This window comes from Asterias amurensis, chromosome 10 (genome assembly GCF_032118995.1).
Source record: "Asterias amurensis chromosome 10, ASM3211899v1".
NCBI lineage: Eukaryota > Metazoa > Echinodermata > Asteroidea > Forcipulatida > Asteriidae > Asterias > Asterias amurensis.
The window spans coordinates 6,236,517-6,257,334 of record NC_092657.1 but is presented as its reverse complement, the minus strand read 5'-3'; the positions used below and the strand labels follow the sequence as shown (position 1 = coordinate 6,257,334).

At 38.1% G+C, this 20,818-nt stretch overlaps 1 protein-coding gene across 4 annotated transcripts in view; it reads right to left on the bottom strand.

Annotated features, from left to right (window-relative positions):
• LOC139942562 (dihydropyrimidinase-like) overlaps positions 1 to 20,818 on the bottom strand; it is an 86,026-nt gene that overhangs the window by 37,891 nt on the left and 27,317 nt on the right. The window contains exon 1 of one of the 4 annotated variants that reach the window (XM_071939406.1): positions 5,341 to 5,950. The exons of the other annotated variants lie outside the window; for them this stretch is intronic. Coding sequence (XP_071795507.1) covers positions 5,341 to 5,376 — 36 coding nt within the window. The 5' untranslated portion in view covers positions 5,377 to 5,950. Of the gene's footprint in view, positions 1 to 5,340; positions 5,951 to 20,818 lie in introns of those variants that run through there. 4 annotated transcript variants of the gene reach the window in all.

Below are 20,818 nucleotides of genomic sequence, written 5' to 3'. Positions count from 1 at the left end.
AATAAATTTGAATGCAAGGAGCTTAGCCAGAGAGGTAGACCACGCAATGCATTAACTTTTACTAGGCTTTTACATCTGGAAAAAAAGAGTATATTTTCACCACACAGAGGAGACAAACTGAATTCTAAAATCAGATGGTGTCTAACATTTCACAACACTGCAATTACATAAAAGCACATTGTGGATGTAGACTGCATACTGATACAAATCTCCATGACAACTCCTGGAAGATTTGTTTTAAGAAGTAGTGATTACTATCACACAAATTGCATAATGCCTACCCCTCCCCCTGCCCCCTTCACTACAAACACAACCAACACAAGTATTATTCTAGTAGAGTACTGTTGACACTTGTCTTCAATTTAAAGGACATTTAGGCGGTCCTTTTATACAATGGCCGAGCTAAATCCTGACAACCAACAAGAAGATGGTCTTGAAATGTAAGTATGGAGGGTCATCTTGGCGAGGTCCTTTTGACAAGCCATTACCTTGGCAGGCGCTTGAAATACTCAAGGATGGAGGTTTCCCACTGTGTATTATGGAGCTTGACATTTTTCCAAAGAGAAGCACAATTTCCTATGGAAACTGTAGAGGAGTTGCCTTACTACAAAATCTTTTCATGGCCATTGTATGTAGGTCATTTATTTATAAAACCCATTACCATCATGGACAAGAGTCAATTATACATGTACATGTACAATGTAGCTAACGTCTGAAACTTCGATCAACAATTGACAATGTGTGTACGGTATTCTGAACTTCTGTAGTTTTTCACACATTGTAAACTTCATGGGGTTAAGGAACAGTGTCGTTTTTCATCTTTGGTTATCATTCAGATTTATAAGGGCAGGATTTCTTTATGTTGGAAGTAAACAATAACAACTTTCTGAATGCACCTTAAGTTAAAGGTGTGCCCCAAATTTATAAGAGTATACATTACATGTATACTGATGTACATGTACATTGCTGTGTATGACCGGTTCTTTTTTCCCCACAAAAAAAAGACACACTTTTCAAACTTGCAGATATCTCTATCAAGTTTAAAGGAACACGTTGCCTTGGATTGGTCGCGTTGGTCTTAAAAAAGTGTTTGTAACCGTTTGTTATAAAATGCATTTTGGTTAGAAAGATGATTTAAAAGTAGAATACAATGATCCACACAAACATGCCACGAAATTGCACGGTTTTCCTTTTACTGTGCGAACTAACACGTTCGGCCATTTACAAATATGTACATGTATGGGAGTCAAAAATTTGACTCCCATAAATGGCTGACCATATTACTCGACGAGGTAAAAGGAAAACCATGCAATTTCGAGGCATGTTTGTGTGAATCATTGTATTCTACTTTTACAGTGTACAACATCTTTCTACCCACATGCATTTTATAAAAAACGGTTACAAAAGCTTTTCAAAGACCAACTCGACCGATCCATTAGGCAACGTGTTCCTTTAAAGTTGATAGGCATCATCTTTTCAGTACAATGTACGTACCACAGTGGCAGTTCAGAAAAGTTCAGAAGTAAGTTCAAGGCCAACACACTTGTCTGGTCCAAATTCTTTGATTCCCACTGGGCATGGAGTGATGACAAGTAAAAATAACCGAAGGAAGAGGATGTGGGACTCTTGATCTATCGGATCATGGGAGTGTCGTGGCCGAGCGGTTGAGAGAACTGAATTCAAACTCTGGTGTTTCTGATCAGCAGAATGTGGGTTCGAATCCCCAGCCGTGACTTGTGTCCTTTTAAAAGCAAGACACATAACCATTGCTTCGTCCTTCGGATGGGACGTAAAACCGTTGGTACCATGTGTTGTGTAAACGCATGGAAAAGAACCCAGTGCACTTTTCGAAAAAAAGAAGGGGTTCGCCCCGGTGTTCCTGGCTGGACTGGCAGCATAATGCGCCAAAGCACCTTGTAAACCATTACATGGTGCTTAAGGATTAGGTCTTACAATGTATATCTCAAAATTCGCCCCACGCCTTGCAGTAATAATACCTGGTGCTCTGTATCCTTTGGCAAAAGGTGTGTTACAAATACGATTATTATTATTATTATTATTATTATTATTATTATTATTATTATTGACCACAAAGTGAACAATGTGGGTCAATCTCTAGAGACAGGCACTGGGAAAAGCAGCTATCCTAAGCCATGTTTGCACTGGATTAATATTTTGGGTAACTTAACCATGACGCTGGGTAACATTCCGGCGGGTTAACTTTCCCACCGTCCGCACTTGGATTTATTTGACTCGGCTAAACTTACCGAGACCGTGGGTAAACTAACCGAGCTGGCCTCCTGCGTAACATTGAATAGTTCGTGTTAACTAAAAGCTTGGACAAGTACAGTACATAACATGATGTATGTAGGTATACGCTTTACATGTAGATGAAAAGGTTTTTTTTTTACAGCAAACTGAGCTTTTAGCAACACTTTAGCAGGGGTAATCACATACAACCGCTTTAATCTCACTCATACAACTATGTAATACCCAATATAAAATTTGATCACTTCCTAAAGTTTATTCGACAGCCATTCAATATGCGTAATTGTAGCTTTGCACAGATGCCACCCCATAAAAACACACTCCATGTGATCATGTATTGGGTAAATGAATATATTAAGGAAATGAGTTTTACAGCTGCTCCTGTTCTGAATAGTAAAAACAGGTTTATTGTGAATATGTAATATAACAAATCAAAGACCAACAACAGATGAGGAGAAAACCACTAGGCCATTCATTCCACCATCTGGTCTTGAGGACTCGACTGGTTATTGAATCTAGTGAGGACCAGCACTGTCAGTAACCAGGCCATCATATCAGTGGGAATTTGTTTAATTTTCGTCAAGCAGTGTTGCAAAACAGATATTTGGACAATATTAGAATTTATTAAAGGGACACGTTGCCTTGGATCGGTCCAGTTGGTCTTTGATAAGCGTTTGTAACCGTTTGTTACAAAATGCATGATTAGACAGATATTTTAAAAGTACAATATACATGTACATGTAATGATCCACACTTGTACATATACAATGTACATGGTATAACTCAAAATTGTGTGGTTTTCTCATTACCTCGTCGAATAACACGGTTGGCCATTTATGGGAGTCAACATACGGGTATATATAAAAATAAATAAAAAAAAACCATTTGCAAACACATCAACCTCTACCCTCGCATATCCGAACCCATACTTGATGTGGCTTTAGCATGTATGTGTAATGACCAAGACTTGAACCAACATCCCAAATAACTTCACCACCGGAATCGAATTTAAAGCCATTACACTTTTGGAACAGAAAACAAAATAAAAGTTCACAGATTTACAAATAACTTACAGGGCTTACAGAAGGTAATGGTGAAAGACTTCTCTTGAAATATTATTCCATGAAATGCTTTACTTTTTGAGAAAACATTAAAAAAATTCAATTCTCGACAGCGAGAATTACAGAATTAGTGTAAAACCATGTCATGACACGGCGAAACGTGCGGAAACAAGGGTGGGTTTTCTCGTTATTTTCTCCCGACTCCGATGACAGATTGAGCCTAAATTTTTACAGGTTTGTTATTTTATATATAAATTGTGATACAAAAAGTGTGGGCCTTTGGAAAAAACTGTTTACCGAAAGTGTCCAATGGCTTTAATGATCTTTTCTGCTCCACCATAACACCACCCCACCTGCATACTCAGGAGTTTCATGGGATAATCCTTGGTGCCTCCACAGTGTGATGCACATTTCCAACCACTGAGGTCAAATAACTAAAACAACATGCAAGCACAGCACCTATGTCAGCCAAGTGGTACTAAAGTAAAGTGCCATCACAGCTGGTTCTATTGCAATATAGCGCGTCCGCGTCCCATATCCAACTCGGTCTTCGTCCTTGTTGGATATGGGACGCAGAAGCGCTATATTTTTTCGTATTCCCCTCGCGCTTGCGTGATAACTTATAGTACCGGTACCTCCATAACAATTTTCCTGCACTGTCAGACAGTAAAATCAATGAAATAAAAATATTTCCCATTTCACCTGATGTCAGGACAGTGTACATCATATAGATAGGTACATCTGTCAATATGCTCAAAACTCACTGTTCTGTTATGCGCTATATATAAAATTGTTGTTACTGTATTTTATAACGAGATAAATGTGCAATACACTCTTACCATTCTCTCTCTTTTAACAAGCAATTTCACTTCCAAAATGGTGGACCCTGGTCAAACAGAGGCAGCACGTGATGTCGGTGCAAGTGGTTATTAATCTATAAAGAGCAAGGATAAGCCACTCCATGTATGCACGTAAGCTAAACCTAATCACGTTTATAAATCCTCTTAAATACACAATACTTAAGTAGCACACCGCACTTTCATGACATCATTTTTGCTCAATATATCGTTATAGTCCTACTGTATGTATGTGGCTTCAATGTTATGTAATTTATGAGTCAATGAGGCCTAAATGTACAATTGTACACCACTTAAAACATCCACATGCAGTGTACAATCTACACTGCCTAGCCCTGGTAGTCTGGGTATAAGTATAAATTTGACTACAATTTTAACACCAAAGGAGAAAATTCAAAAATTTAAAAAAATGCGGGATTGGATTTCCGACTACATATAAAGGTACAAGGAACATCCGAGTATAAGTTCAGCTTCCTGAGTTAAGTAGAAATATTTTTTGTGAAATATTGTAATTGTTTTCGCAATGGTACGGGACCTTTATATCGTGGACTCTGTCGTGTTGCATGGAACGGAGGAGTCCAACCTGGGCTATACACTGCCGCGCAAAGGTTTTTTACGCACCTCACTTAGAATTATCTCCTACTCTAAAACTATGTATGAAATACGTGTACACAAATAAAATCCAATCAGGGATGCAGATAATTCACACAGTATGATTTCAACCAAAATGTGTCAATAGTTTTTACCAGGGACACCAAACATCTCATAAAAATGTTTACACATAAACCAATTAGATGTTTAATTGTGCATCAAGGATACAGATATAATTTGTGTTAAAACCTAGCCCTGGTAAGACGTCTCAGGCTGCGGTATAGTTGCGATAACAAAACCCTCCTGCCGACGGCGGAGCCGGAGTCGGGAGGAGGGTTACGCTATCGCAACTAGCTGTCCAACCTGGGCTATGTTTAACCCTACAATTTACAAATTGTAAAATACAAATCTGGTATTATAAAGGCTATGCTTAATCCAACCACCACGTTTTCACTCATAATTATTGCCACCATTCTAAACTGTATCCAATAACATTCATTTAAGCTGAAAATGTAGGCAGTCGGAATAGCAAATTTGGAGGACTTGTTTTTTTTTAAACTTACCTTTGGTACATTTCTAAATTTTGATGGAGTTGTCATCTTGTAAAATCAGCGGTTCTGCTACCTTAGCATTTATGTATATAAACAAATTCAAAATCCAGGTCCTTCCTTACACACAAATTATGTTAAATTATGTTCCTGAGAGAAATCGTCTCCGATGGAATGTAACGGAGCTCGGTGGCAAGATGTAGCTAACTGAGATGGGCAAGAAATGAGAGTAGTACTGATGACCTATGAAAGAGCACTGGGTAGACTAAACCATTGCATTGCATGAAATCCAACTAGTGTGTCCTTCTATCTGCTACCACGTTGCTTGGTATTATGTCAAACGGCTCTCACAATCATCAGCAGACCAACACACATTCAATACAGATGAGCGGTGGTGCTATACCAGGTACTATTTTTGGAGGATGCTACCCCACTAGATGATCCCAACACTTCAATGACCTTTGACCATTATACACTTGCAACCCTCCTTGTTGTGTTGTTTTCCTCAAAAGACAGAAGGTGTAAACAACATGTGAAAATACAGACGCAATGTCCACAGCAAGGCATTGGATTAGGGCCGTTCACTCTGCAGCGTTGTATGCAAGGCCTTGTGAATGAGCAGCAAGTCCACCCCCATAGCCTGTGTGTACAGCCAACACAGCTAGTATTTGGCGCCCTGGCATACAGTTGAACCACCCACTTTGCATGATAATGGTATGATAATACAGGCACACTGATGTCAATGGTGGCCCCTGAACATGGATGAGCGAGCACCTCTTATGCGCTGCTAGTAAGGTGCACCCTTCCAATTAACAAGGTGGGAAGGATTGTTCCACTTCATGCATAGGGGGGGGTTATAAAAGAGGATTACCTTATCAATATCATCAGTAATGTGGAATGGTTTATGTATCAAAAATTTAGTGACGATATAATGTAATCAGACATTTGTTATTTTAATCAATGTGTTCACTATTTTTATGTGTTTCTTTTTCATTTCTTGATTTGTGCTCAACCTCATTTGTAATTTTATTTAAATAGGCCTATTTTAATTATTTTGACTAGTGGCCACTAAGTGAATAAACCATTTCATACAACGTAATTAATAGAAAACAACAATTAATAATCAGTTGCTCCATAGACCATCTTGTAAAAAAACATGGGTTTGTCATAAATCTGAACATTTCCCTTTAACTTCCCCAAAAATAAAAAAATATTAACAAAAACATTTTAAAGATTAATAACAAAATTTAAAAACTAAAATAAAACATAAAGAAGTGAGGAAAAGAGAAAAAATTGCAAGGCATTAAACAACAAATAGATGTGAACATTTTGACTTGATGTAATTATCAAAGTTGCAAAAGAACAATTTATGCCTTTAAGAAGGCTTCAGGCCTGAAGTCTTTTAAATTTTTACAAAAACTACATGGTACATTATTTCGGACAAAGCGGTTTCTCACAATGTTTTATACTATCATTATACTATCAACAGCTCTCCGTTGCTCGTTACCAAGTAAGTTAGTAGACTAATAATTATTTTGAGTACTTCCAATAGTGTCCAGTGCCTTTAAATTATCATGGAAGCATATAGCTACCAGAATGTTAATCATTGACACTTGGCTCGACACCAGATCATTGAAGCATTAATGCTTGAGTATGGAGAGCAGACAAGATTAGCGACCAAGGCAAATACAAAATATTCTTATTAAAAAGGTGTGTGAAATTACCAGCCAATATTTTCCGCTCTGATACGTACACAAAGCATGTACCCAGCTGATGTTTAATCATGGTTGAATGGGGTGGGCCTCACGTAGAAGATGCGTTTATGGGCAATTCCACGGTAACTCGTGCTACACTTTATGGCGTCCTTTTACATACTTCAGGCCCCAGTTATTAAACATATTTGATTTGAATCTTAATGTTTCGTATTTTGAAAGCCAACATCCAAGGCTAGATCCGCATAGTAATTTGACGAGAAAAAAATTAACTGTTGTATGCATGGGACAGCTCTGAATATCAGTAACTCATGCTACGAGCAGAGGACATGCTAAAAAATTACCCATTTTTATTTTGATTGTGTCTTAAAACAAAAACCAATCAAGTCTAATTGATTATATGATGAGTAACTACCAATAGTGTCCATTGTCTTTAAACAAACTTTAAAAAACCTAGACACATTGTGTCTTCCGGGTTCAAAAACTTTGCATTTTGCTTTTAAGACAAAAGGGCATGTTTGTTCAATCTGCGCGGTCCATCGGTCACATTACGTGATGGGTCGATTCTGTAGAATATCTTGGACACTTACTTACCTTCTCTGAAAACCGATTCTCAAAAGAGTTGTGAATTTAAGGGTGCGTTCGATTAGCTTCCCCGGGCCGACCCCGGTGTGTGGCGTTTTCTTTTTCCAGGACGAACGTGCGCAGATAATTACCCACATTCGTCCTGGAAAAAAAAACACGCCACACACCGGGGTCGACCCAGGAAAGCTAAACGAACGCACCCATAAAGAAAAAGGTGTTCGACTGGTTGAGCAGATCAAACGATTGCAAACAACATACATTAATTATGTACTTTGGTTTGAATCGTTGAGTTTGAGCAAAGCATAATTAGCGATTGATAGCGATTTGTCTTGAGGTAGTGCCCTCTATTGGTGATGGTTCAAACCATTGGATCAATGGATTATAAACAACAGAAATGTCTTCAAACAAGACTAAACATTCCAGCCAAAAATAAACCCACAATCAATAAATACTGCATATTTTTTTGACATTTCCACTTTGAGAAAAAACAAATCAACAGAAATGTATCCCATTGAGGAGTTGTGAGTTTATTTTCCCATTGATGGCAAGGTGTTAATGTGCATTTCAGAAATTCTTTGACTGGCGCGAAGCACAAACATAACTTTGACAAAAGATAATATTTTCCCTGGGTAGAATGAAAACACCCCGAGACTTTGGAAAAACAAGCCTTAAAAGGTTGCATGTTTTTTTTTTCTGTGTATAGGGGCCTACTGTTGGGAAGTTTTTTTCAAGAGAAGGTAAAAGTTCATGATTTTAAACCATGACATGCATGAAGGGAAAATATTACATGTAAGTTCTGTCTGGGAGATCACCAATTATAAAGAGAATTAGCAACTACTGTTAATTTAAAATTAGGCATTAAAGCCATTGGACACCAAGGTTCACAGAAGGTAGTTGGTGAAAGACTTCTCTTGAAATATTGTTCCATGACATGCTATACTTTTTGAGAAAACTTTATAACAATATCAATTCTCGATAGCGAGAATTACGGATTTATTTAAAACAAATGTTATGACACGGCGAAACGTGCAAAAACAAGGGTGGATTTTCCCGTTATTTTCTCCCGACTCCGATGACCAATTGAGCCTAAATTTTCACAGGTTTGTTATTTTATATACAAGTTGTGATTCACAAAGTGTGGGCCTTGGACAATACTGTTTACCAAAAGTGTCCAATGGCTTTAAAGACAGTGGACACTATTGGTAATTGTCAAAGACTAGTCTTCACAGTTGGTGTATCTCAACATATGCATAAAATAACAAACCTATGAAAATTTTAGCTCAATCGGTCGTCGAAGTTGCGAAATAATAATGAAAGAAAAAACACCCTTCGCCACACGAATTTGTGTGCTTTCTGATCCTTGATTTCGAGACCTCAAGTTCTAAACTTGAGGTCTCGAAATCAAATTCTTGAAAAAATTACTGATTTCTCAAAAAACTACGTAACTTCACAGGGAGCTATTTCTCACAATGTTTTATACTATCAACCTCTCCCCATTACTCGTACTCAAGAAAGGTTTTATGGCAATAATTATTTTGAGTAAATACCAATAGTGTCCACTGCCTTTAAGTAAACGTAAAGAAGTGTGATATTTTAATAACTCAAAATTGTTGAGGGAACATCAACTTTTTGTTTTCCCAAATTAACTTTGGCTCCAGTATTGTATAGCATTCAGTGACAACTAGAAAGTGGGAATTGCATTCTCTCTTCCAAAACCAATGATTTAAGTCCTCATGATGAGTGGGCTCCCATGGCCAACAAACACCTCTTTCCCTACTTTGGGAAAAAATCACAGCGAAGTAGTAACATTGACCAAAAGAATGAGCCAAGTGGTCACTGGAAATAACAGTCCAGCTGCCAGTGTTGAAAAGCATCCCTGTTTTGTACGGACCAGTGAAACAGCTAAGGACATGTGAAATAATAATAATAATAACTTTCGATTTATATAGCGCCTAATAACTAACACTTAATTCTCTAAGCGCTTTACATTAGTGCCCTGGTCATAGGGCCAATAACATCCCTTTTTTAATGTTTCTCAGCTCCCTTGGGAGTATACAACCTGGGCAACAGTTTATATCGCTCCAAAGGCTTTTTCATTCACAATATCAACCTCTACCCTCGCAGGTACCCATTTATACCCCTGTGTGAAGAGAAGTAATTATAGTAAAGTATCTTGCTCAAGGACACAAGTGTCACGACCGGGATTCGAACCCACACTCCGGTGAAAACGCACCAGAACTTGAATTCGATGCTCTTAACCACTCGGCCATGACCTACTGACAAGTCACTAAAAAAGGAATACAAAGGCAAACCAGTACATGGGACTCCAGCCATCAAAACTGGAGCCTTTTTCAACCCCAGCTTGGGCTTCGCCTCAAGCCAAGGCTCTACGCCCAACGTACGCAGCTAGTGGCCTTTAACCAGCATTTTTAAACAGCACATATTGCACCAAAATTAACACCGCAAGCATTGACCCTGAGCCCAAGCCGAGGTTTGAGACAGGACTCTTTAGGCGCTCATCTTCGCCGCTAAGATTTGCCCAGACAGCCAGTTTGCTTATTACAATATTAATATGTAACACTGTGCATAGAGTTTGTAAAACCTATAGCGTCCCCAATCACACAAGTCCGGACCCAATTTCACTGCTCAGCCTACCGTATGTTACACAGCTACACTAGCGTAGAAATTGTTCTCTTCCACGTAAGCAGATTAGTGATCGTCGGCGCAGAATTCGGGGGTAAGCAGAGTCAAGAAATTAAGCCCCGTTCTTGCCGCCCTAAATGTAAAGCCCCCTTTTGGTTTGGCACATCGACCCATAAAATAATGTACATATTTGACCATGGAGGTTACTTATGGTTTGACCATGGAGCACAGTCACTAAGTCAGAGATCGAGTGTACTACTTTCTCTGCAGAGCCCGGCGAAACAAAAGTTGTAGCACACAGAGAACTCAAATGCACAGCTCTACTCACATATGGCCCTAGCAAGGAATTGAACCAGGGCAAAAGATGAGAGGTGAGTGCTTTATGCACCTTAGCCACCCATGTATTGTATATTGGTAGCGATACTCTCTCAGTGGTCTTTCTAACATGTCCAACTATGCATCTCCAGGGCTGGATACTCAAAGTACATATTAATAACGACTTGCTAGACATGATGAAAATAGTGAAGAAACAGCAATTGAAGACAAAACAATATATGAAGAAACATCAAGGCTAAGACATGAAAAATCATACAGCAGATCGATTAACGCGATCAAGGAACAACATTGGTTTTGAAAAGTGTCATCTCATGCTTCACGTTTTATTGAACAATAAAAATGTATGATTGTCTGCCCGGTAAATCATTTATCTCGGTCTGTCAACTATATGGATTCATTTTGAATCCTTAGTGTCAGTGGGATGAAATGCTTTATGCAGATATTGTGTGTCTACAGTGGCTCAGTGGGTTCTGTCCCTGCCTTTCACTGCTGTGGACCCCGGTTTGAATCCCACCTCAGACCGGAGCCCCTTGCATGTGGTTTGGGTTTTCAGTCCATACCTAATTGACTGTGTTTTTCCCCTGTTGGTTTTTTTTTTGCCACGTCTCAAACTAAGCATTTCTTCTTCTTTCCTATATATTCATTTTTTGCATAACATTAGAGCGACACCAATGTTGTACCTTAATTCAAATGTAAACTCATATTTTTGTTTCCTCTTTTAAAGGGGTTGTGTGCGGGAAATTAACTGCAAGAAAAATACAAAGTTATGTACTCGGGACAACAAAACCTGCCATTTAAAAAAAAAATGCCTTTTTAATTGCTGGTGCTTGTAGTGAATGCAAAGACTTTACAGTGCAGCATTTTTTATTATTTTTTTTTATAGAAAAATACAAAACACAATAAATACATGTGTAGTTAGAAGGAAATTATATCATAAATCAAGGAGCAAAAATCAAGCTTTGAATTTCTGCAAGAAATACAAAAAAAGAACCTCCAGCTTCCATCAGGGTACACTAGTTACGCCCACAGTGTTGCTGTCACCCAAGCTACCCAACTGGGTACTCTTACTCTGAATGGAACCCGGTTTACCCATCCCTAACCCATGCAACCCCAAAACAAGTATCAACAATACCCAATCAGAGTAGCCTTCGGGTGACAGCAACACCTTTATCGCCTGTTACAAATTACCCAGCATTACGTCCTCAAAATAGTAACAAACAAGGCACAGTTATTGAAACATAAATCTGCAAGTGGCTACAAAACTCTCAGCTCTTCAAACAATATTTTACATGAACACATCAAAGCAGGATTTTATTTCTTTTGATACTATTTACTGAAAAAAGCTTTATGCAGCAGGTGGCACACGTTTTTAAATTGACACACTCGCATCGTCAGTAGTCGCCACTTACCACCATCTTCTTCATTTCCAGGCTATCACACAGTGCCTCCTTGTGAAATCGGGCAGACAATAAGGAAAGTTTAAAAGAGGATTCTGGGATAGGTAAGGTGCACCCTGGGAAGGGAAAATTTATCCAAGTCACACCCAAGTTTACATCGCGAGCAGATGGAACATCAAGGGTCCAGGTTCGAAAACAAAAATGCGGAATTTCAAAATATCCACATAAATTTGGCCGATCGCAAAACCGATGTTCAACTCATAAATAATTTACATGTGACAGAAATGTAGGCGGCCTGTTACTCTTTTTTTTTATCAGTGGATACAAAATGACAAAGTGCAGTCTAGGACAATCTACATGCAGATATTATTATGTTGATTATAAAAACCTGGATCGTGCAAACACTGTAGACCTCTTTCCAGCGTGTTCAAAGGACCTGTATTCATTCATGTCATTAGGGGCCCTCACCTAGGTACTTTGTTCACAATGGACTTGATGCGGGGGAGGGAGGTGGGGGGGGGGGTCGCTATCAGTGGGGTCCGGGCAAGGTTTTGTGTGTGGGTCCGGGCAAGGTTTTGAGTTGTTGTACAAGTAGATTATATTACCAATATTTTGGATCCTGTGTCCATAATAATTGATAAACAAGTACAGGCCTGTTACAAACGTGTTTTTAAGAAGAAGAGCAAAGCCTGGTTTAACTTCTTACGAATTGTGTGAAACTGAATTTGACAGCACAGCTGTTTTCGCTGCGAATGTTACGTGTACATTACTCTTTTCCGAATTGTGCGATGGGAATTTGAGATGTAAGAATTTGCATCATAAATAATAGCAATTTGCTTACATCTTTATCACTATACAGATGTATGTATGAAGATGTAAGCAAAAGCCTAGAAAAAGCATTGCTATTTTTATGAATACGGCCCATTGAATGAACCCGGCTTAAGGCAGTTTTTTCCATACTTCAGTGTAAAGCGCACCTACAGAGGGAAAATAAGAATTTATTCAGGAACATTTTATTTGTTGGGGCACCGAAGTAACAACTGGTACTGGCATGGGGAAAGAATCAAGCCAGTACTGTAGGATATTTAAAAATGTATGGTCCAGCCCAGTGTTTGGCTTGAGTCCATGTGTACTTAAAACATACAAACAAATATTAAAATCGAGACTACAATGTACATAGTTATAATTTGGTACACAATGACAAATGCAGATTATGAAATGTTGAACAGCAAAGACAAGACAGGTTGTGAAACAATGAACCATGAAAATTTTAAAAATTTGATATTGAAATTCATCATTCCAGCTCTTTCTAAATTAATTGTCCAGACAAGTAAACATCAACAAATAAACAAAACAAGAACACCACATTGTGCCAAAAGAACAATAATTTATAAGAAGTGTAGAAAAAACACTTACATGTAACGTGCACTGCACACAGAGTACTGGAGCACAGAATTTAAGTCGTTAAATTTTTAATTCTTCACATAAAATGTTACAAAAACTGCACCTTAAAATAATGTGGAAATCAAAACCGAAAAAAAGGAAAACAAAACGTAAACAGCCAATCAACACAGCACAATGGCACACACAGTTTACCCACAAATTAAGCCTGTAATTAAACGTAACCCGCAAGAAACCTGTTAAGCCAATGGACCCACACACATGCTCACAATGTGAGCTGGCGAAATTAAACAAGCCCCCTGGCCATTCGTCCATTCAATAAAAAACCTAAATTAACGAAAATTGTATGCACTGGCCCACTGAGGTTGTGACTCATCTTTGACCATAAGGATCAGGCCATACTGCCGTTCTACGTGAAGATATTCATTGCTGTGTTTGAATATTCATTGGGCATACATGTAGCTAATTTGAATAATTTCTAGACAGATCCACTCTTAAAGAGGGCGATGGATATATGTACGATGGGGTGACCTTTTGAATAACAATAACTGACTGATTGAAGACTCTGCTAAGCAAGTCACAAGTGATTTATAGAATATGTTATGAATATGTAACTATGCAAATGACACAGGGTTGGCCATACTTTTCATATTTTCTAAATTCATAATACAAATTATGCAAATAAAGTCATCTCATATTCATCTGAATGAGTAATATGTTGCAGATAACACCCGGTTTATAACAATGTTTGCATAATAAGACTCCACGCAGAATACCAAGTTATGAACATAAAGTGACCCTACTTACGTGAATATCAATGAGCTAATTTGAATATTAGCACCTTGGGTATTACAACAGCAGGTGTACATGTAATACACCAAAATGACACGTGGTGAGTCACTCAGTCTGCACAACATAACACTTGAGTGAGCAGCTTAATTTGGGGAAAAAGATGGTACAGTTTAATTGTTCCCTTTTTCAAGATTCACATACTGTCCAAAAATATTGGGGGAAGGGGGTGTCAACAGAATGGGCGGCAACAGAAGGGGCAAATTTGTATTTATTATTATTTTTATTCAATGGTTTATCAAAATTCTATTCAACTCGCTGCCAGCAGCAGAATTACATGAACAGTTACATAGTTAAAAGATTTGGAGTAAAACATTACATTACTATTTAAAATTGCCTGAATCTTACACAGAAAAACTGAGAGGGAGAAGTACTGTAGGGAGGAGAACAGTAATTTTAAAATTAATTAATTAAACATATGAGTAAAACATAGTACAATCAAAATTAAAATGGCATAAAGACTATTAAACTTTAAAACGGGGATTATTTAGAAAACAGTTCACTCTCAATGGGAGGGATTTAAAGTCAATCCAAAGGACCGCAGTCAGGGACCAATCCACTTCATGCACCAAAATAAAACTGTGGCACTAAAACAATTAAATGTGCACCTAAGGGGGCAAAAATGGCACCTAAGGGGCACCTAAGGGGGCAAATGGAACGGGGGGATTCAAGCCCGTGACCTTTGCATTGCTAGAGCTGATATGTACCACTAGACAACCGAACAAGCCCGATGGCTAGAGGCAGTTCAAAACCTTAGCAGCAGGTACCGCAACGATTTATTTGCAGGTACCACACCAAAAACAGTGAACAACTTAAATAATTTAACAAACAAAACAAATATCTGATTCTAAAGGGTAAGAGAACCAGGCTGGCATTTTCTCCTTGATAAAGCACACTCTGTAAGGAAATGTTTAATTTGTACTATAGAGCATTTCAAGGGCACGGAGGCAATGACCAGGGGGCACGGGAGGCAATCGCCTCCGTTGCCACCGTTAAGTGTCAATTGCCTGCTCCGATTTGGAGGCGACCTGTTGTTATCTTCCAACATTATTGGAAGTGTCGTGGCCGAGCGGTTAAGAGCACCGAATTCAAACTCTGGTGTTTATGATCAGCAGAGTGTGGGTTCGAATCCTCAGCTGTGACACTGTGTCCTTGAGCAAGACACTTAACCATTGCTTTGTCCTTCGGATGGGACGTAAAGCCGTTGGTCCCATGTGTTGTGTAACGCATGTAAAAGAACCCAGTGCACTTATCGAAAAGAGAAGGGGTTCGCCCCGGTGTTCCTGGTTGTGGCTGCTTAATGCGCCTAAGCACCTTGTAAACCCTTATAAGGTGCTAAATAATTGGGTCTCAGAATTCATCACTGCAATTACCTATCTTTCTGAAAGTTTGTATATATACTCAGCGCCTTGAGTGCCTTGTTTGGTAGATACGTGCGCTATATAAGACTTCGATATTATTATTAGTATTATACAACCAAAGTGACACAGTTCATGAAAGCAGATGAACAGTAGGGAATAAGTAACAGAAATATTGCTTCATTGTTCCCATACAGCACATCACACAGGAATGTATATCAATTTGCCTAGTACCAGCTAAATTACAACCTCGTTGGCTGCGCAACTTTAAACTTTGAATGGGCGTGGATGTTGAATGTTGAATGGGCTTGCAACATACAGGTCTAGTGTTTCATTTTAGAAGGGCAACGACCGAGGAATCTTCATGAGGATATTGTAAATTTCTATTGGAATGTTTCAACTGGCATCAGAGCATGGACCTGGGGGCAATGGGGGCAACTGCCTCTATTTCCTTCGCGATGAAATATCAGACATGTACATTGCAGATACACCTATGCATTTGGTGGTTTGGGGAAAGGGAAAACTGTGGGTTATTTGGAATCTGAAATTTGCATATGTAGTGAAAGATTGCATTACCCTTTTTTATTTCTGATAAAAAAAGGGGAGAGAGTGACTAACATTTACTCAACTCACCAGAAAGTTTGACAAAACTTGTCCAAGTAAACTGTTTTCTATTACATGTACAGTTTATGGTACTAATGGTGTCCAGGACACAAAACCAAGTTTAGTTAATTGTCCTTTTTTTTAGGCAATGTAAAGTGAATTGATACAGTTATTGCATGCAACAGATGTTTAATTTGTATGGGGGGGGGGAAATAATATTAATCTACAGGTAAAACCAAAGTGTACACTGCAGTTTTTAAAAGATAACTTCCATGGCACTATAGTCAGCAGAATGAATCATCCCCTGCAATGTGCAATGTACACATACTCAAGGTAACGAATGTTCCTTCAGCATTGCTAGACAGCGCCTGATGCATTCATTACTGCTGCAAGAATGATCTTGACATTTATGGTGCATGTTTTAAATCAGAGTCAGTTCTGGGCAATCGGTCTGCATTGATATACACGTAGGCCTGCTACAGAGAATCACAGACTTAAAGCCAGTGGACGCTATTGGTAATTACTCAAAATGTTTAATAGCATAAAACCTTACTTGTCCACGAGTAACGGGGAGAGGTTGATAGTTTAAAACATTGTCAGAAACGGCTCCTTCTGAAGTGTTGTAGTTTTCAAGAAAGAAGTAAGTTTCCACGAACTTGATTTCGAGATCCTCAGGTTTAGAATTTGAGGTCTCGAAATCAATCATCTGAAAGCACACAACTTCGTGTGACAAGGGTGTTTTTTCTTTCATTATTATCACGCAATTTTGATGACCGATTGAGCTTAAATTTACCCAGGTTTGTTATTTTATATGCATATGTTGAGATACACCAAGTGAGAGGACTGGTCTGACAATTACCAATAGTGTCCACAGTGTCTTTAAGGGGTGGAAATTCTTGCAAATAGTTTTCAAGCTTTACCTATGTTGGTAATACTCAACTAAATTATAATTGTAAAAACTCATACATGGGGAAAGTGGTGTCCATTTGTGAATGCTGCAGCCGGAGAACAGTCGGTACGTGTCTCACCTCACTAACTGCGACGGAGTTTGAAATTACATAAACACAATTTGCCTTTTTGTTATTTATGTTGCTGCTTTCTCAAAAAGCTGACACCTACAATATACACTGGCGAAAGGCTGACAAATTCAGTCGAAACTTTCATAGGTGACTTATATTGACAATTTGGCCCCCAAATTAGCATTCAACATGTTCAATGACAAAAACCCATCTACATCAGACGTGTACAATGTTCCGTTCAGTTGCCTGAAATTCCTCTCCTCAATATTGCAAAATAAATTAATCCCATACTGCCATTAATAATTAATCCTGTAATGAAAGGAACTCATTTAATATTCATAAACTGGTTCCAAACTCTAGTAATTTGCAAATTAATACAAGCAGCCTTAACATACAAGGAACACGCCTGAAAAAAGGTCATTTTAATTATTAAAAATGAAGACTTGAAGCGCAATAGAGAAGGAACCAAATGAGTAATGTGTAATTATGAAAGTAAACAGTGCCCCTGTGAGTCAATGCAGCTGACAGTTTCACCAGACGTTATTTTAAACAGAGAAAGATGGGTGATACGCAAAATGTAGGGCCTACATCAGGAATGGACAAGGGTGGGGTCGCTAGCGTCAAAAAGATTATGAAATTGCACTTCCAAGCAATGTTTGGGATAGTGCAGTAATATTTACAATACAGTAGGCCCTATACATGTAATTTACAGTTGTCCGAGTATTGCCTGTTTTAAAGCCATTATACACTTTCGGTAAACAGTATTGTCCAAGTCCCACACTTTGTGTATCACAACTTATACATAAAATAACAAACCTGTGAAAATTTAGGCTCAATCGGTCATCGGAGTCGGGAGAAAATAACGGGAAAACCCACTCTTGTTTCCGCGCGTTTCACCGTGCCATGACATGTGTTTCAAATAAATCCGTAATTCTCGCTAACAAGAATTTATATTGTTTTAATGTTTTCTCAAAAAGTAAAGCATTTCATGGAACAATATTTCAAGAGAAGTCTTTCACCATTACCTTCTGTAAACCCTGTAAATTATTTGTAAATCTGTGAACTTTTTTCTTTTTTTCTGTACTGAAAGTGTATAATGGCTTTAAATGCGCTTCAACTTTATTTTCAAAAACTAGAGACTGTGATTTTTGAGATTAGGTTAGCTCTGAGGGTGAGTGGTTTCTTTTCTTGCCTTTCATCTTATTAGACCCTGGTTTGAATACCATCTGGTGTTGACACACACTGGAACCCGGTTAGAATTAGCAATTTGAAATCATTTTATTTGATTTAAAATGGTCTATCCACAATTAAAATAATGTATTCGCGGACAGGGGGCCAATTTTTTAAATACCAAAAAAACAGGATTGAAATTAACGGGGAAAGTCTGCGTAGAGGTCTTTATTAAAATTTAAATTCAGAAAGGACAATTATAAAGAAACCAACAATTATTTAAGAAAATACGTAAGCAAAAGATGAACTTAAACAATTTTTTTTTTCTCCGACATCTGAAACATAACATTTCTTCTAAAATCCTGTTTTTGGTCCTTATGGATGTGTACAAATATAAAACTAATTGTCATTTGGCCTCCGTCAAAGACTCTTTTAAATTTTGGCCTCCATGAAAAGACTCTGCAATAGAGTAAAATAAAAATGTGACGGCCATTAACATTTTTTGTTTTTAATAAATAAATGTAAAAATATATTATGGTATTTTGCAACTCATGGATATCAGTTAAATAAACAAAAGTTATTTAAAAAATACAAACTTTTCCTTAGGTGTTCTGCGCCTTTAAGCAATGTGAGTTTTTAAGAAAAGCTCGGTTGACAAATTCAATCAATCATAATAATACTAATAATAACAATCAGTTGAAATTCATTGCAATGGAATGCAATAATGAGCCCTTAGTGAATGAATGAATAGACCTATTGGCTTTCTAGAGATCTTACTCCTCGTGAAAAAGGGAACATCTCAAATCAGATTTTGATGAATATGCAATCAATTTAAAGCATGTGGACAGTTGGTAATAAGACCAATTTTTGACCGGTAATTTAAGACCAATTTTAATATAAACCACAAGGGAAACTGACTGGGTAAATTTGTAAATGATTTTTGGGGTTGAACAAAGAATTGACTAGAGTGGGATTCGAACCAACGACCTCCGGCATGTTAATCCGGAGGTCGTTTAATCCGGAGGTAGTTGGTTCGAATCCCACTCTAGTCAATTCTTTGTTCAACCCCAAAAATCAAGACCAATTTTAACTGCACTTTACATGACTTATGTTTAACTTGGATAATAAACAGCAAGAAAAATGTAGGTTTAATTTTTAAATGATTTGTGGTTTAACAATGATAGAGCGGGTTTTGAACCATCGATCTCCGTATTAACTCGAAATCGTGAAACAAATTAGGCCTGGAAAGCGGGATTAGTATTTTGTACGAGGAAATTTAACTCAAAACGTAATTCTTCACCGATTTCAATAGAAATGAAATAGATAAACTAAATTGCATATTTGTTCTCAACACAATGGGACATTAAAAGACCTAAATGCCTGATCTTTGGAGTACAATTACCTTATTAAGAATAATTACGCATGGATACAATGTACCTTAATTGAACTACATGTACAGTGTACACAGCCAATCAATTGGAAAGATCGTTAACAACAGGTGTAGGATTTTAATGTACATGTGCATACCTGGATTTTGGTTTATTTGTATTCCTATGCAAAACTATTCCATAGAAAACAAAGTTCTGCATAAAGTGTGTACAATGTAAGAGCAGAAACCTTCAGCTGCCATGGCTGTGTGAAACAGTTACATTGTAAGTAAAAAGCAGTACAGATATGGGCCCAATTCAATAAAGCTGTTTACCCGTAGAGCAGGTTGTTTTGCTTACTGTAGCTGATAAATGTGCATACCGTAATTTTCGGATTATAAACCGCGGTTTATATGTTGATTTTGACATTTTTTTGAACTCCTGCGGTTTATTCTCCGGGCGGCTTGTAAGCCGACATATAAATATTTAAGAGAAAAAACGGCATTTTTTAAAAGAAAGATCGTTCGTAAAATATTCTAATAGTAATGTTTTTTTTCTTCAACGAGAACAAAAACCTGCCTGTGTGATGACAAAATCCTGTTGAAAATCCCACAATTGTATTCCGTGTTTCCTTTGTAAAACGTTTATCAACCGCCCTCAGCTCCCCCTCTCAGCGCAACTCGGGCTAGACTAGACTGGTGCCCGTCTATTTATCCTAGCGATCTTTACATGCTGACGTCAGGCATTCAAGCTATACTCGTATCTCAGCGAAATAGACTCGTCCCCTGTCTATTTTTCCCACGATCTTTATATACTGACGTCAGACATCCAGGCTACACTCGTGTCAGCCAGCGGTTTCTTCAGCTCAACCACGCACACCGCAACAGCAGAATGGTGAATGGACGTACGCATAGAACTATGCCGCGACGGGGGGTCAAACAAAACGTTTTCAAACCGCCCTGATTGTTGAGTCCAGTAACATTGGGAATTTATTTCCAGGCGGCGCAAATGCGAGGGCGTAGCGCAACCCGTCGGCGAACATCGCTCAATACG